The following is an 18,727-nucleotide window of genomic DNA, read 5'->3' on the forward strand; positions in this document are numbered from 1 at the left end:
AGAAGTGAAGGATCATGGGAACTCTGCACAGACGTGATCAGCGCTGGGGGGAGCAGGAGACCAAAACACTGGAGATCAACTCTCTGCCCTGTGTGTGTGTGTGTGTGTGTGTGTGTGCACCCATCCGTGTGTATATGTGTATGAGAGAGAGAGAGAGATTGTGTGTGTGTGTGTATGAGCGCGGTCACTCCAGCCTGAACGGTCCACTTCTCCAAGCAGCCATCTCTCTAGAGCCGCCCCGTCCCCCTCACGACTTCCTCCGTCACTCCCTCCGCAAGGATAGAGAGGGACAGACTCTCTCCATACCACTTTCTTTCTTTCTTTCTTTCTTTCTCACTGTGTTTTCTGCACATGACAGCAGGGCATTGTGGGTGATTTCAACCTTACAACACCCCTCATAGCCTTATGAGCCCAGCTCTGCAGCTTCATTCATGCCCTTCGTCCTACTTCCAGTTTCTGCTGGTCTGACTCTCTATAGAGACCGCATTACGGGAAACTCTCGAGAGGTGCCTGTCGGACCCCCAATCACGCATCCGACCCAAGACCACCATAATTCATCACAGAGCGGATCCATCTGTGACTTACGCGATCCATCCTTTTGGGTTTATTTGGTTTTTCCTCTCCCACGTATTTGAGATTCTGCTGCTAGAAAGCTATGCAGAGCTAAAAGAAGAAGAAAACAAACTCACTTTCTCTCTCGGATGGAGAACAGACACGAGGAATGACTTTTGCCAAATCTCAAGGTTTTGGAGCAGCTGAATTTGACAGGGGAACTCGAGGGAACGAACATTGCAAAAACCTGTGATTGAACTGTTCCTTCTCTATAGCTTTTGTACAATACTAATGAGAAAAAAAAAAAAAACATGACGTTGAAATGGAATTTTTATTTTATAAGTCACGTGGAGCCCTTGAAGTCGACTTTAGATGTGTTTTAGGGGTAAACATGGCTTTAAAATCTGATCGTTGGTTTGCCAAACTCATTTTGTAAATAATAATAATAATTATTATTATTGATCATAATAATGATGACAATGACAAATAATAATGATGATGATGATAATAATAATGGTTCCGATTATAACAGTGTTCATTCCATCCTGTGGACTTCCGTGCCATAAAATAGGCTGGCCTTAGTGATGCAAACTCCTCATGAAACCCAAGCAATATTAACACGTGTCCCAAACTCCCAAGCGGTTTACGTTTGCTTTCTCTGTCTTTTGATTTCAGCAGGATGGTGGAGACTGTCTTTTTAAGTGGCCTGAAACAAACCCAGAGAGACTGTTATTATGTTTTTAATGGCTGAAGTGGAAAATAGACGGCGTCATATTTATGTGATTTCTTTTGGTTTGTTGTCAAGATGAAGCTGGTTAATATGCGATAGAGGAAGAGCAGAGCTTCTCTAATGCAGCAATCTCAAATACGCATGTACACAAACACATACACGTTCATTTACAGACCTTAAAGTCAATATGACATCAAAATGGGCTCTGTTTACTTTTTTTAATACACCTTTCTGCACATTTATCAGTGCATGTTATTCCAAAGAGAAAATGTCTTCTTATTTTTTTATTTTTCAAGTGTTAAACTTCATTTTTGACTAATATAAACAAGGCCGAACAGCAGATATCCTGACATTAATTTATTGATGGTAAACTACTTTTAAAAAATATTGGCTCCAATCTGATATATGTAATGCCCACTTTTTACAATTCAGTCAATTCCTAATGTCAATTCCGGTCTCCTATTTGTTGAATATCCTGTTTTACTCGGAAATATAGGTCACATTAAGACTAAAATGGGTTGCGAAGGCTGTTTCATGTTGACTTTAGGGCCGTCTGATCACATTAAATCACACCAGAATATCTGTCTGCGATCCAGCCTCCAATCAGAGAAAATCACAATGAATGGCATCTGTTTTCATTGCATCTGAAAAGCTCAGAGCATTCCATTACTGTGACGATAACTTCCTCCTATTTTATGGCCAGAGTCCCATTTTAATTTAAAATAATAGCAGTTTTGGACCTTCGGGATCTAAATTTTGAGCATTAAGAAGACGAAGGTGAAAATCAAGGTGAATGGGGAGTCCTTTCAATTTCGGTACATTTCTATTTTGCCTTTACCTCAGCTAATGGTTTGCTAATGTAAAAGGACACGTTATTTTTTATCTTGATGATAATGACATTCTACAGTGGATTTTTAGAGCTTTTTTTTTTTTTTTTTTTTTTGATTTACGTAACCCACCATGTAATACTGTTACCAATAAACACATCCCAAAACGTTTCTCTGCCTCTCTGCCTTAGCAGCAACAAATCAGTTGGAAAAGGCTGTTTTATTCTGCATAAGTGTGGTCCTCTCTCATGGTTCATCACATGACCAGCTGAATACTACTCTCTTGGTAACCCCCATTATTGGACACTTTGAGGAAGATGAATCATGAGCGTGAACAGGACATTTCTATAATATCAACATTAACTTGCATTTGTGCGCTGCTGCATCCACACCACTAGGTGTCAGGATAAAGTTCAGTACCACAGTTGTATCTACCAGTGAAACAGCCAGCCTTAGTTACAAACAAACAATCAAATTACCACTTGTTTCTTCAACCTAAACTCATACTAGATTTGGAAGAGAAAAGAGAACATTTTACTATAACTGAAATGTTGTTTCAGGTGTTAAATGATCTAGCCGCACAATCTAAATTAGATGAACACCACTCAAATTCACTCTCAACTCGCTTATGGGGAAAATTAATACAATAGGCCTGCTTCGTTTGTTTTTTCTTTCCATAGGAACTTGTTTCAGGAGCAGTTTGGTGTTCTTCTGATCACATTTTAATCAACCTTCTTTATGTCATCCGTGAGTGTAAATCGACATCATGTAAGAAGTGTCACTAACCAATTTGTACGTCACAGATAAAATGACCTTGACTCATCAGTAGTAAGATTCCTTCTCAGGTATGGAGGGTGATTTACCAGATTAAGAACTAGTTTCCTTTCTTCTTATGTAAATTCCTGCACTCGTTTGCACATTGTTTTGACTTCTTGTATATAAGAAAGACGTGTTAGATGTGTCTTTTAGTCAAAAGTGCTTTCATTTTAAATTGTATTGGCCAAAATGAGTGTTTGTTTTATTTTATTTTTGCTTTATACAGCATTTCCTATTCCAATATTTATCTCAAATAAGTGTTAATTCCTCACTGACAATATATCCCACTATAGGGCCAGAGAGTATACTGAATTAACACTGTCGTTTTTCCTATCATTTTTTTAGTCAAAACTAAGATACATAAATTGCCTTTCAAACATAAAGCCACCTCAAGAAGAAATAACTTAAGTATAAAGTGTGACAACTAGCCCTAGTCTCCTTTATTGTCGAATTTCAGATCTTCAGATGTAAAGCTAACCAACATCTGTTTAAGAATTTAATTTAAAGCAAAATAACTAACTTTGATTAGATTCTTTAAGGTAGAGACTGTTCTCCTGAGAGTAAAGCACATCCTCTATGAAAGTAATCACAATATTGACCAATACTTTTATGTTTCCTCTAGCCTACCTGGTAACGAGAGTTTAATTTTGGTTGTTTGACAATAGAAGCTGTGCCTTCTTGGATTTCTGTGGTTCTTGACAGACCGCATTCTTTGAGAATGAAAACAGTCCTTTGCTGGCGTTCGGTGAAGTGACTTGTTTGACGAGACATTCCTTTATCTCGTCATTAGCACATGAACATGCTCATCCAACCTCATTCCAGTCTGAGGGTTAATGGGCGAGTTCTCACTCTATGTGCTATTTATCCTCTGACAACTGTGACACAACACCGTTTTATTTGTACATGCTGAATTTACAGTACATTTTGAATCATAAAGGATTAACTCAATGGATTACTAATTATGAGGGGTTGAGGAGAGAGAATTATCTCTTTTTGAGGAACTGCTGGATACCTTTGAGTCACAATGATGGAACAGGTGAGAACCATGACATTAATTTTATTATTAGCAACTTTTAAATGTGATCTATGCTTTGTTTTTTTACATAGATTCCTTAAACACAAATTAATCCATACACTAAAATGTAATATTCGACAGTTGTGAAGAAAATCAAATTTTGCTCACAAAAAGTACCAAGATAAAACCATAGTTTTTTTGGACATACCTAATTTTGGTAGTACAATACTATTCTTTCATGTAAATATCATAAATATGGAAGTCGTTAAGTACCATGGTATCGCTGTCTCTTTTGTGAGAGTTTCCATACTGATCAGGTTATTGATTTATTGAATTTATTTGACACCAGCCATACTTTTGATGGAAATAACCTGACGTTTCTTAATATAACTCTAGCCTAGATTTTCACCTCAGCTTACTGATTTCTACCAAATGCTATTGTACATTTTGACATTGACTAGTGTGAATTAATGGAATTTGTTTGGGCAATGATAGCATGTCATCACATTACCTTCCCACACAAAGTGGATGGTGTTGTGTTGTGCTACAAAGCAGTTTATGTTTAAGCTCTGAGATATTGCTGACAATACAAACCTATCATATGCATTTAAATCATATGCATGCCATAGTGAAATGTAAGGTTTACTTTGATATTTTTAACATTTGCTACATTTCATACATCAGGATGAATCAATGGACTTTAAAACCCTGAAGGCACGGTTCCAGGGTGAAAATGGTCTGAAGATCCAGACTAAACCTGCTGTCTCAGAGAAACCCAAAACCATCAGACCGCTGCCAAAAGCCAGCAATACTTTGATCTCATCTATCAATACTGCCGTGCAAAAAGGGACGTTGCATGCACCACGAGTAGTCTTCAAAGATGACAAAAATCTCAGTCGCCAGCTCTCTCCACCCTGGGGATTGAAGACTAGAGAGAACCAGCCAATCAAAAATGCTGAACAGCTAGATAATAACCAGAAGGAGGTTAACACTGTTAAGCAGAATCTGAAAGACGAGAATCTTCCACTGGTTCTGCCAGTGGGTCCCAGAAATGCCGAAACCCCGGAGTCCGAATCCAGCCCACTTACACCTGTGTCCGTTTCGCCATTCAAAGTGTCAACACCCAAAAAGTTTGCATTTACCCCTAAAAAAACTAGTAAAAATGAATGTGAGAAGACAGACCCTGTGAAGGAGGTAAACATTATCAAAAAATCTTTGAAGGATAGAAAACTCCCACTAGTTCTGCCTGTGGCTCCAAAAAAATCAGAAACCCCAGAGCCTGAATCCAGCCCACTTACACCTGAGTCCATTGCATCAGACAGAGTGTCCACACCCAATCATTTTGTATTTACCCCTCAAAAAAATAGCAAAGATGAGAATGAGAAGCCAGACACTGCTAAGGAGGTCAACAATGTCAAAAAGTCTCTGAAGGACAGGAATCTTCCACTCGTTCTGCCAGTGCCTACAATAAAAGCTGATGCCCCAGAGCCTGAATCCAGCCCTGAAACACCTTTTTCCATTTCACCAGTCAAAGTGTCCACACCTAAGAATTTTGTATTTACCCCTCAAAAAACTAACAAAGATGAGAATGAGAAGGTAGACACTGCTAAGAAGGTCGACATTGCCAAAAAGTCTCTGAAGGACAGGAATCTTCCACTCGTTCTGCCAGTGGCTACAATAAAAGCTGATACCCAAGAGCCTGAATCCAGCCCATATAGACCTGTTTCCAATTCACCAGTCAAAGTGTCTGCACCCAAGAATTTTGTATGTACAACTCAAAAAACTAGCAAAGATGAAAATGAGAAGACAGACACAGTGGAAATCCCAACTCCAGCTAGTCGTACCCCTGCTCCAAGTCACTCGGCTCCTGCTGGCTCATCTGTAACAGCCAGTCCCCCTATGGAAAGTGTACCTGTTGTCCCTAAGGCTGTTGTCCCTTCTCAGACTTCAGCTGGAACACCACCTGTCCCCAACATTCCTGCCCAAAGCATTCCAGCTCCAGGTATTCCGACCTCTGCCAGCCCTGACCCAGAGATTCCAGAACCAGCCATTCCAACACCAATTATTCCCTCTCAAGCTGTTCCTAAATCAAAGAGTTCTAAGCCAGATACCACTATTTCAACTCCTTCTCACCCTGAACCTCTTAAACCAAATATAAATATGCTCAGTTTATCAGAAGTTTTTCCTCCCCCTGAAGGAAGTCCACCTCCAGAGTTCACTGATATTCCTCCCCCTGTTCTTTTTGGAGATTTTCCCGATGGAGACCTTACTGAGCAAGCTATACCCACTCCAGCGATCTGTACATTTATCGATCCAGTTCCCAGGAGTCCAGTTGTCTCCAGGTCAGCCTCCCCTGCCCCATCCACCCGTACAGTGATATCCACAGAGCCCTTGGTGATGCCCTTAGAGTATACACATGGTCCAGACTCAAGACTTATAGTCTCAAGCCCTCCTCCATATGTTCATTCTCCAGCTGCACCTGTCGATGTGGTTCTTGAGAACGCAAAAGCTCTTAGTCACAATACAGCTATTAACCTAGAGAGGACTAATGAGGACCAGTCCTCATCCAAGACGCTTTCAGTCTTGGCGAGAGCGCAGGAGATGGCCTCAGTTAAACGGACACCAAATGATAGCCGAATATTTAGCTTTCTGGAAAGGGCTAAGAGAAAGAGCACACCCCCAATTGAGACAGATACACCCGAGATACCTCTGCCTGAAACTCTCACACCTCTGCCTAAGACTATCACAACTGAGGTGACTCAACCTAAACTAGCTACACCTGAAAAAGCCTCACTACAGTTTGCCACAACTGTAGAGCCATTGCCTGAGAAAGCCCCACCTGTACCAGAAGGGTTTGATACACCTGAACTTCCTCCAGTTGATTATGTGGATCATACTCGGGTGCCAACTAAAACCCACCCCCCTGAAACTGCCAAGGTTAATGGCCTTGATCAGAGTAAGTATCTGTTTTAAGCAGGGTGGACACTGTGTGAGCTTGCCCACAATTTTGTTGTCTAAGATCAATTTCATCCATCGTAGAAGGTTATTCGTATTGTAGGGAAGTCTTGTATCAATAAGTGTGGCATTTTCACAGAGAGCCAATTAATTGATTTTGCAAAAAAAAATATATATATATTTGCCTCAAATTACATTTTGTTCAGTTCTACTGTTAATCAACACAAATCAGTTTTTGATTAACTTTTCAAATATGTAAATACCTTTTAGCAGTGTTTAAATGCCTTTTTGATTGTGAGGAGGTATGTGGATTCCATACGTCAGGGAGGGTTGGTATGCAGGATATGTAAGTATTCTTGTGGCTTGTGTTGGGTAACATATTTTTCATAATCAGAATGACAAAGACTATTTTGTCTCAAGGACGTATCCGTAAGAGTAAGACATTTTAGTTTTTAGTTAAACTAAATGCTAATTAGGCTTACATATATTATCGTAAGTAATTGATGTAATTAGACCATATTGCTCATAGAGACATCCTTAAAAAGAAAATAATTGTTTTCATTACAGCTTAGATTAAAATTACATTTTAAATTTTTTTTTAAATGACATATTATTGGGTATTAAATATGATTGTCACCTAAAATTGTGAACAGAGAAACACTTTGTACCATCTCATGTATTTGATCAGGCTTATGATTTTATAAGTATTAGCATCATGGTTCCTCCATTTTCATTCCATAGTCTGTGCTTCCTCGACCTCCCCGTTTTTATTCGCTTTCCAGACATAACTTTCGCTCTCTCTTCCTCATGCTTCTTTTTGACGGTTATAATTTTTGGTATTTCTTTTTTCTTGTTTGTTTTAGAATTCAGCAAATGCATGGAAAAATCTGAAAATAATTTTCTTAACAATAAATATATCCAAAAATTTTCTTAACAATAAATATATCCAATAAACAAGATACACTTACTTGCCAAACATACGTTCATGAGAACACTTTTTTCTTTTCTTACAAAATGTGTTTTTTTTATACACAGCATTCGTCAAATTGTAGTTTTATGTAAACATTTTTCTTTAATTCTGATGTATTCTTAAAACATTTTAATCAAGCTTCTACACTGTAAAAAAAAAGTTGCTGCTTTAAATCTTTAGGTACAATCAACTTGGATTTTTGTCATTTCAACTTAAATTACATTGAACTGACTTAAAAATTAGTTGAATCTTGCATAAATCTTAAAAAAAAGTTATAAATTGCTTAACTTATTTGATGAAAGCTATGTAAAAACATATGTTGTCAACTTTTTTTAATTTTAATTAAAAAAAATTAATTACCAATAGTTTTTTACAGTGTGTGTTTTTTTTTTTTTCAAAATGGTGGTGGTCCAGTGGTTGTCCATTCTAATCTATTCTCTTGTTTCTGCAGGGATGGTGACAGTGGTCAAAAATGTTCACCCCCCTCCCCCTCCGCCTAGGAAGGCTCTGCCAGCCATACCCACTGTGGACCCTCCACTTGAGAAACCAACTCAGTCTCCTGCCAGAGACCTCCAGATTCCCACAACACAATTTGAACCTCTAGAAACACAAGGTTAACTTCCTTAAGATATGTTTCTCAGAAGTGTTTGTCCACTAAATGTGTACATTGACATTTGTTTTCTTCATCAGAAGATTCACTACATGACAACTCATCTGTGGATGTGTTTTATGAAGATGTTAATGTGTTTTATGAAGATGTTAAGGAACCCTTGGCTCCAGCAGTTTCTACCTTTAGGCCTCCATCAATCCCATCATCAGATTCTAGTTCCAGAAGGCCAGTTTCAGTTCATGAGGAAGCATTCCTGAAACAGTCGGGCCCAAAACATCAGGTTCAAGAAAATGCGTTTCTGAACACGTGGGATAGAAACAATGTGTATGTGGATTATGGGTCTGTGAACTCTGGCTCTCCAAATCCAGACACTCAAGCTGCTGAACCTCAGGACTCAATGCAAAGCTCACCTACCTTGTCTCCATCAGGGTAAGCCATTAACTTCATGATGATTTAGTGTGGCCACAGAAAAAAAAAAAAAAGGCTTTTGTGTATGTATTGTCGATATTGAGTGACTTTATTTTTATTCTGACTTTCCTCCAGGACCCTTGAAAGAGGTCACAATGTTAATGAAGATCAAGCAAGCAGTAAAAAAGTCAAACCAATAAATAATAAGAAACAGAAAGGACCTCCAAAGAGTAAGTGGAAGAAGTCTTCACTAAAATAGGCTAGTGCTATTGTGAAGTGTGTTATCTTGTATTGTTTTCCAGTAAGAAAGAAGAAAAAGGTGCAGTGTAGTGATTCATGTTTTCAGTAATCTCATCTCTGATGGCCTTCTGACCTCCATAGAAACAGTTTATTTTAGATTCTCTTTTTATCTACAAAGTATTCTGCTGACTAAAATATGTTTTGTATCGTTTGCGACTTAGATCCATATGATGATACAGCGGCTGTGGTACGTTTTTTTTTGTTTTTACCATTATTGTTAAAACTAGTTTTAGAATGACTGTTGAATGTCTGAATGTTAATGTCAGGACCTTTTGTTTGCAATACTAATAATCCTACTCTTTTGTAACATTATCATTTGTTGACATGTTTTGTATCTTCTAATTGCATGTTCCGTTGTTGAAATGATCTGTTCAAACACGTTGCTGTCTTCAATTAATCATTAATCATCCAAGGAGGCTCCACCTAAACGGTTGTTCTCCAGGTTTGTAGCAACATTATATATGTTTATTCGTTTTTAAACTCCTGATATCAATTTAAACTGCAACTACATTCCCAAAATAATCTGATTGCAATGATGAAAAACTTCAATCCGCAGGAAGAACTCAGGAAAAGCGGCAGATGAAAAAGAACTAAAGAAGAAAGAGAAACAGCGTGAAAAGGAAAAAGAGAAAGAGAAGGAAAGAGAAAAGAAGGAGCAGAAAGAAAAGGAAAAGAAGGAAAATGAAATGAGAAAAAAATTTAAGGTATATTTTTCCCTTTTTGGACATAGCAGTATTTCTGACATATGTCAGTATTTGTATCCCAGACAACAACATAGTGTCGGCCCAGATCCGGCCCACATCTGGTACGTGTGGACGTCTGGATGTGTTTGCACTAAAAATTTAACCTGATTATTGCAACTCTCACAATCCATTACTTATTACAATCCACATTAATTTACCATCATGGAGCATTTACCATCACTAAAACCCAATCGTTTTAATCAAAAGTGAAATGAGCCTTACATTTCAATTTCTCGCTAGCAGCAAGAGTCTTTTTCTAATGCACATGCTCATGTAACTGTCTATGTGTATTGATGTTTAATGCAGATCACAGGCCAGGAAGAGGCCATGTATCATGTTAAAGCGATTGAGGACTGTAAGGGCCGTAAAAACGACCTACCGGTGAATGTTGGAGACACCGTGAGCATCATCCGTACCAACAATTGCCCTAAAGGGAAATGGCTGGCTAAAGACAGCAACAACAAATGTGAGTGACAAACACAACAAATTAATAGAATGCCATTATATGCATATCTTGGCACACACATAGTTAGCAAGACACTAAATCAGTATTACAGATAAATGGCGTGCAGAAAATAAGCATTGTAATGAATTTACCCTGATAAGGACTAAATGCCTAAATAGATCTGTCACTAAGCAAAGACTTGAACGAGTCCTTGAGCTTTGACTACTCTGTTAGACTGTGTATGTAAGAGCTTATCTCATTTTTCAGATGCTTCTGCTGGAATGCCGATTGGCAATGTGCTGTGTGTTGTTTTTTCAGACGGTTATGTCCCTGTGGAGAGTATGGATATGAACATCAATGGAATATTGGAGCTGGGGAAGATGACAACAGCATCTAACAGATCCAACGGCAATGGACACAAAAACACAGAGGACATCAGAACAAACAGCAGGTAGCCATCGGAACAAATATAGGCTACTGCAATATACAGTAGTAATGCTATCCTAGCATTGAGTGCTGATCTTGATCTGCAGTTTACAAATGAGATTTTCTTTATTTTTATCTGTATTTTTTTTTTTAGGACCTCAGAGCATTATGACATGAACCTTGAAAGCTGTAAGCACCTTCTTTTAATCATTTTTTTTTATGGTAGTAAATGTTTTATTTTGTATTATGTTTTGTGTGTTTGATCACAATAAGTATCAGGATATCTTATTGATAGCTTTCTACCGCATCATACTAACTAGCCCCGCCCACTGTGAAATTTCATTGGTCCAAAAAAAAAACCACCCACGCATTATACATCAAATATTATCTTCACTCTGATTGTACCATAGTAATGCTCAAAGGTGCAAAGAGTACCTGAAAACCATACTTAAAGGAACACTCCGACTTTTTGGGAGTTTAGCCTATTCACCTTATCCCCCAGAGTTAGATAAGTCCATACATACCTTTTTCATCTCCGTGCGTGCTATAAGTCTGTTTGACGCACCCACCGCTAGCCTAGCTTAGCACAAAGACTGGATGTAAATGGTTGCAGCTAGCATACTAATCCAAGTGACAAAATAACGCAAACATTTACCTATTTACATGTTGTGATTTGTATAGTCACAGAGTGTACAAAAAACAAAGTCACATGAGACAGACATATTTTAACCGTATAAATACTGGGAACTATATTCTCAGAGGGCGAAGCACTGCTACTTGGGCGGAGTGATAACCGCAGCACCTGAGACGCGCTCTCTGCTCCTCACCATGGCGCGTCTCAGGTGCTGCCTTCTGAGAATATAGTTCCCAGTATTTATACGGTTAAAATATGTCTGTGTCTCATGTGACTTTGTTTTTTGTACACTCTGTGACTATACAAATCACAACATGTAAATAGGAAAATGTTTGCGTTATTTTGTCACTTATTTGGATTAGTATGCTAGCTGCAACCATTTACATCCAGTCTTTGTGCTAAGCTAGGCTAGCGGTGGGTGCGTCAAACAGCCTTATAGCACGCACGGAGATGAAAAAGGTATGTATGGACTTATCTAACTCTGGGGGATAAGTTGAATAGGCTAAAGTCCCAAAAAGTCGGAGTGTTCCTTTAAGTAAAAGTAGAGATACCTTACAGCAAAATTAACTCCATTACTAGTTACAAGTCACCAATTCCAATGCAACTCGAGTCCCAGAGAGCAACATAGTGTCGGCCCACATCTGGTACATGTGGAATCCACATGTAATTAACTATATAGTCAAATACTTTACACCTCTAATAACACTATGGTGTTTTGGACACTACTTTGATTTTAATACCATTATATTATTGAGGAATTTTGGATTACCTTCTTAAAATCATAAAGTAGCATGGTAAACATTAGAGGAATATGGTATTATAATATCATCTGATACAGTACCATGGTACCAACACAATTTTCATAAAGGTAATGTCTTTGGATATTGGTGTTTTGGGTGGTTATAATACAGAGTACAAATCCCACTCTTGACAGGAATCGAAATAGTATGTTTACAGCTATAAACACTTTATTATTTTATTTTCATTGTATTTCCTCAGTCTCAGAAGACAGTGAGGAGTGGACTGGCGATGATGATGACCCTGTGTTTGGCTCTCCCAATGAAAACTCACACATGTAAGTATTACCTTGTGTGTTTGCATGTGCCCTTTTATTTGTTCTCAGTAACAAAACTTGACTGTTGAGCTATTGTATTGTTTACATGAGGTGTATGTTCAATCTTTCAGAGGGCTGAATCAGTCGCTGGCCACACCAGCTCAAGGTGAGTCATTGATGATGAGACATGACGGAAAAATGTTCACGGGAAACCTGACCACTCTGGGGAAACTGTCATTATAGCTACAGAACGTCATTTACTTGTTCGTAGACATTTCTGGAAGCCAATTTCCGCCATCTCAGCAGAAAAATAAAAATCATATCATAATTATGGCATAAAATGTTGAAATCATTACCAAAAACCATTATGCCGACAGTAAAATCATTTCTCGTAATATCTCGTAATCATTTTTGTATTTATTCTTTTGTCCCTGTCGGTCAGGTCCTGCCCAGCCAACCCAAATTGATTACATGAACGTGCAGTAAGTTCTATTCTATTCACTAAAAATGACACATACTGTACTATCTTAAAGAATCTGTTTTACATTAAAAACACAAGAATGATCATTTGTTCATTGTGTGCTGCAGACCAAAACAGGAAGCCCTTCAAAGACTATCCACATTCTTTATGACACCCTCTCAACTTCTCCCGCAAGACAGCAACCCAATGTACGCCATCACTTTACTTATTGTCCATTTTCTTTCGAATTCACTGAAATTGATAGTAAATGATAAGATTACAGGATAGCAAGTGATCAAGGTTTCTCTACTTCCTTTTTCCTTGTTTGGTCGTTTGTGCATCAAGAATGCCAGAGCCTAAAGCAGGTATGTTTTGACACTCTGAACCATAATTACATAAACAATCACATCTTCCCACACTCATTTTTTTTCTTCTTCTTCTGCTCCTCCACTTCTGGTTTGATCTGTTAGCACACGAAGAGGATCCTGGCAGCTTGTAAGTATTCTCACAAATATGTGCAAGTTCTCAAACGTAACACAGACAGTCATTTATGGGATGTCTATTCTCAGCTGGAATATGCGGTCAGACTGGTTTTACATGGATGTTTGAGATGTTTTTTTTTCTGAAAGCAAGTCTCATTCCTTCAGCCTGCGCAGCACCTGATGACCTGATAATGCTAACTTGTGTTGTTGTTGTTGTATATTTCCTTTAGAAATCAAGAGGAAGTAAATCTAGATGTTTCAGAACTCCAGTTTCTTCCTCCTCCGGGCCTGTACGCCGACAGCATAGCTGGAGACTCCATGCCCATTTACAGCAAGTACGTCTGATCATTTCGACGGAGGTGAATCATTCAAAGTTAACTTTAGCTGGAAGTAACATTATTCAAGAACCGCTATAACGCCAAAACAATCGGTTACCTTAAATTATATGTTTATCTCTGTAAAGCTGCTTTGAAACAATCCATTGTTAAAAGCGCTATATAAATGAAGATGACTTGACTTGACTACGTACATTGGACACATGTTGACCTTTTGTGACAACATGCCCCAATAGCAAAACATGTTGTTGCAATATACAGGGTTAGTTGTGTCACAGTGGATCCATTAACTCTTTCCCCGCCATTGACGAGATTTTACGTCATTTATGACAAAAACGCTTGACGAGTTATTGCGGAAATCTGTGTTTTCACTGTTATACGGTAGCACTGTTACAGATCTTCTGAAATAGAACTGCATCTCCACATGCAAAAAGCAAGTGAAGAGGAAGATCTGCGTAGACCAGGAGCGGATAAGCATGTGCATATACAGCATATACAGTACTAAATCAAAACTGCCAAGCGTTACTGAGAAAAATGGCGAACCTTTGAACACTGTAAAAGATCAGTTATGATCATAACTTAAATATCATAACTGATCATTAAGTTATGACAGCATGTTTTTACATTGCTTTAACTCATCACAATACATTTTTAACTTGTTTATAAGTTCTACAAGGTTCAACTCATTTTTTTTAAAGTCAGTTTAATGTAACTTAAGTTGAAATGACTTAAACATCCAAGTAGATTGTACTTAAAAATTTAAAGCAGCATTTTTTTTTTGCAATGAAGAGGTATCTGACAGTCTGATAACAAATACAGTAATAATGAAATATTAATACAATTTAAAATAACTGTTTTCTATTTTAATATATTTTATAATGTCATTTATTCCTGTGATCCAATCATTACTCCAGTCTTCAGTGTCACATGATCCTTCAGAAATCAGTCTAATATGCTGATTTGTTGCTCAAGACACATTTCTTATTATTATCAATGTTAACAGATGTGCTGCTTCATATTTGTGTAAAAATACCAACATTTAGGATTATTTATTGAATAGAAAGTTAAAATAACCGCACTTATTTGAAATAGAAACCTTTTTATCATTATAATGACTGTAAAAAAATTTTTTTATCTTAATACGTTTTTATCTTTTATACAACTTAGATAAATAATGTGGGTCAGTAGCATAATATTTTGAGTTTCTATTTATTAAATCAATCTCCTCAGTTGTATTAACTAAAAATGTTAAGGCAACCAGCTAACTTATTTTTTTTTAAGTTAAACCAACAATATGTTTTTGTAGTTTACAATTTTGATCAATTGAATGCATCTTTGCTGAATTTGCTGACCCCAAACTTATAAACAGTAGTGTAAATTATGCAATTAATACATAATTATATAATTTAAAATATATGTACAATAATTATACATACATTCAACCATAAAAACATGCTGAAATTGAATAAAAACGAGCAACCTTTTATTCCTGCTTGACTTTTACCGTTCAGTGCAGGCTTTAAAAACTTCACCCTGTTCATTTCTGACCTCTGGCTTTTTTTTATGCTACATTGATGTTTACTGACATTTTAGAGAATATGTTTGTCTATTCTAGGCCAATCAAACTCGTCTCAAAATAGCCGAATAGCTCCGGCTGCAAGAGGGAAAGATGGACCGCTGGATCTTCACTCTGAGTTCATAACCCTCCTGTGGGGCGTGATTTGATGAGACCACAGTAAATGCCACCCACACAAGCTCAAGAAGAGATGTGTCTGTCAAGTGGGAAGAATAATGTTTGTGATTGTGCATCTGTCTGTGAGTGGCTGCAGGCGAGTTCTTCTATATTCATGTATATAATGTGCATTCTGTGTGGGGAAAAAAGCCCATGCGTGGTGCGGTGAGAAGCTCTTCAGATTATTTAGACCCTTGCATTTAAGTGTTAGTTCACTTTTGTGTGGAAAAGACAGTCTGTGTCTAGAGGTTGTCTAATAAGTCTAAAAGGTTCATAATTGAACAATTGCGTTCAAAGCATGAGAGCTCATGCATGTTGAAACAGCTTGGCATTTGGATTTGGTTTTAACAGTACACTGCCATGTAAACCTTTAAATGCAGTAAAAAGTCAGCATTATTTTTGCGGTATAATTTACTTATTTAAGTTAGGATTGCGGCTTACATGTTTATATAGCCATACTTTGTATTTGTATTAGATTAATTAGTATTATATTATTCATTTGATATTTTACAAGCAGTACTTTGCGTTTAAGTGCTCCCAGTCTTCAGGGCTTTACTCATTAGGGGAAATATGCGGACGCGTGTTTGAGTGCTGTTTATTTAGATTAGATATTTTAGTTTTCTGCTGCAGACAATAAATGCCTCAGTTGCATAAAATCTTCTGCCTTTGTTCGTTGTTTCAAAACTGTTCCCAAAAATGTCCCCTGATTTTTCCAGTATAGCTGCTTAAATACGGTTTAAATAAATAAATGCATATTGTGTATAACTATAAAAGCTGCAAAAATATCATACTGATCAGCATGATTTTAATGTTTTTGAAAGAAGCATTTATTTTATTTTTTTAAAAATGCATTAGAGTAATAACATTGAAATATTACTATAATTTAATATAACTCTATTTTAATATATTTTAAAATTTCATTTAATCCTGTGTTGGAAAAGCTGAATTTTCGGCATTATTAGTCCAGTCTTCAGTGTCACATGATCCTTCAGAAATCATTTTAATATGCTGATTTGCTGCTCAAGAAACATTTCTTATTAATGTTGAAAACAGTTGTGCTGCTTAATATTTTTGTGGAAACTGTAATACAGGAGAAAGTAGTTTCCAGGCATGTAATTAAACATTTTTTAGGTTTTCCAACAGTGGGGACTATGTTGTCACATGTTCACTGTTAAAGATTAAATGATCAATAAGTTATTACAACATATGTTTTTACATTGCTTTACATCAAAATGACTTAAAGCTGCTGTAGGTAACTTTTGAAAACATGTATTTGCTAAAACTGTCATTATGTCCTGACAGTAGAATATGAGACAGATAATCTGTGTAAAAATCAAGCTCTTCTGGCTCCTCCTAGTGGTCCTATTGCCATTTGCAAGAAATACACGCTCCCGGTCAGAAACAACCAATCAGAGCCAGGAGGAATGCCTTAGCAGTGTCAATCACGCTCGTGTACGCGCTGATCACACCCCTCTCTTGCACAGCGCGAGCCGTCGTTCAAACTCAAGATTGCCGGCAAGCTGCAGCTGTGCTTATGACGGAGAAACAACCTAAACTGCCAATTCTCGAGTGACACCTGCTCATCAAACAAAGAGGTAAAAGGAAAAAGACCGATGACGATAAACAAGCGAAAAAGAAAGAATGGCACAGAGCCCATTGACTCGGTGTCAAAACTCTAGCCGCATAACATGTAGATAAAATGTCACACACTCTGCTAAGCAACAATTGAAACCTGCTAATTCACTGGCTTGTCATGTTGCTGAAATAATGTACTAGCACACCTTATCTAGCATTATATATCGCTAGAATAATTACTTACATGCTGTAACGTTAGTTACCGTTATATTAACGTTATCTTACTAGCTATTTATAACTTATAGATAGAGTGCAACGTTATAAAGTTACACGTAGGCTATTGGAAAATACATAATGATTTGAGGACCAAGTTTATAGTCAAAGTATGGGCAGGCCATAGTCAATGTAAAGCATATTATTGACGTTTAGTCCCTATTAGTGAATGTGCCATATAACTTTTTATCCGCTGTTATCGGTGGCCCTGTTTACTAGCCTGCGCGTTCACGACAGGCTCCGCTGTGGAGGGAGGGCTGTAGCGCAGCAGAGAGCAAGGGGGTGGGACCTGTAAGTTGTGCTTGTTCAAATTTTCAGGCTAAGTCAACGTTTTCTCAAAACTCCCTACGGCAGCTTTAAAGTCCCACTCCGATCATATTTTGAGCTATTTTTAAACATTCCCAGTGGTCTTTAAATTATGATTATGCCATTTTTAGCCAAAATCACAAAACCTGTGCCGTTTTCTGGGACTTCGCTTCAGCAGAGCGGCAGTAGCTCATTAGCAATTCGCCTCTGCGTTGTGGGCGGAGCCGTTGGCACGGAGACGACCCTCCCCCTGCCCGTTGCTGAGAGCTCTGTCTCTCCCGCTAGCTTACACCCCCAATACCGGTGGGGCAACAGTATTATATACACGTTAATTATTATTATCCGAAGTTAATCAAAGTTATCACCGATCACCGATCATTATTTCACTCCAAGACGTCGCGTGTGGAGACGCCCAGTGGAGTTACTACGTCACAACTCCAGTCGATTTCAGCCGGCATTTTAGCGTCTGCTACTGATTCACAGCCATTTGAATGTAGAAATACTCAGAAATACAACTTTGAGCTGATTTTTCTCAAGATATGTCCTCTAACATCAGAAAAATGCCACAAGAACATGTTAACACCTAGAAAAACATTATTTTCATCGGAGTGGGTCTTTAAGCAATTTCAACTTTTTTTTATGTTATACAAGATTCAACTCATTTTTTTAAAGTCAGTTTAATGTCAGTTAAAAATCCAAGTTGATTGTACTATTTAACTATTTTTTAGAGTGTTGTTGATTTACTCCAAACTGCATATGTTTGACAGCTATAATGTTGCATAATCAAAATAAGTACACAAACTAAAAATTGCATATACCTCTTTATTTTCCCTATTTTTTATTTTCTTTTTTAACAATAAAAAATTAAAGTGCAAATCAGAACAGGAACACCATGCAGTGCATAACTTTTAAAATAAAAACCGCACACAGACAGGAAGTGACACACACACACGTGTACAATACAGACATGTATACACTGACAGGCAGAGGTCGTCTCCCAGCAGGGCTCGGGAACAGGCAGAAAACACATTATTCTCATGTTTCACTGCAGGGAAGCTGTTCATACATACAGCACTACA

General features: G+C 37.6%; 2 protein-coding genes and 1 long non-coding RNA gene across 3 annotated transcripts in view; all 3 read left to right on the top strand.

Moving 5' to 3' along the window:
- The window catches only part of dab1a (DAB adaptor protein 1a), a 406,752-nt gene extending 405,357 nt beyond the window's left edge, over positions 1-1,395 (top strand). Inside the window, 1 exon segment of the mRNA XM_056262791.1 lies at positions 3-1,395. Within this exon segment, the coding sequence (XP_056118766.1) occupies positions 3-37 (35 nt within the window). The 3' untranslated portion in view covers positions 38-1,395.
- Positions 1,396-3,558: 2,163 nt separating this feature from the next.
- LOC130096219 (titin) lies at positions 3,559-12,728 on the top strand. The gene is made up of 13 exons (XM_056262901.1): positions 3,559-3,961; positions 4,625-6,896; positions 8,317-8,478; positions 8,556-8,904; positions 9,019-9,113; positions 9,345-9,370; positions 9,597-9,625; positions 9,740-9,887; positions 10,233-10,392; positions 10,690-10,822; positions 10,952-10,986; positions 12,431-12,506; positions 12,617-12,728. Exons 1-13 carry the CDS (start codon positions 3,950-3,952, stop codon positions 12,726-12,728), a joined length of 3,609 nt encoding a protein of 1,202 aa, XP_056118876.1. The 5' UTR covers positions 3,559-3,949.
- A 224-nt stretch (positions 12,729-12,952) lies between these two features.
- LOC130096200 (uncharacterized) lies at positions 12,953-16,091 on the top strand. Its single transcript, XR_008808181.1, has 6 exons — positions 12,953-12,967; positions 13,074-13,154; positions 13,291-13,310; positions 13,416-13,440; positions 13,658-13,762; positions 15,378-16,091. It is a non-coding gene; the product is annotated as an uncharacterized LOC130096200 (long non-coding RNA).
- The last annotated feature ends 2,636 nt before the right edge of the window (positions 16,092-18,727 follow it).

The sequence above is a fragment of the Rhinichthys klamathensis genome, unplaced genomic scaffold, assembly GCF_029890125.1.
Source record: "Rhinichthys klamathensis goyatoka isolate OS25496 unplaced genomic scaffold, OSU_Roscu_1.1 h1tg000196l_1, whole genome shotgun sequence".
NCBI lineage: Eukaryota > Metazoa > Chordata > Actinopteri > Cypriniformes > Leuciscidae > Rhinichthys > Rhinichthys klamathensis.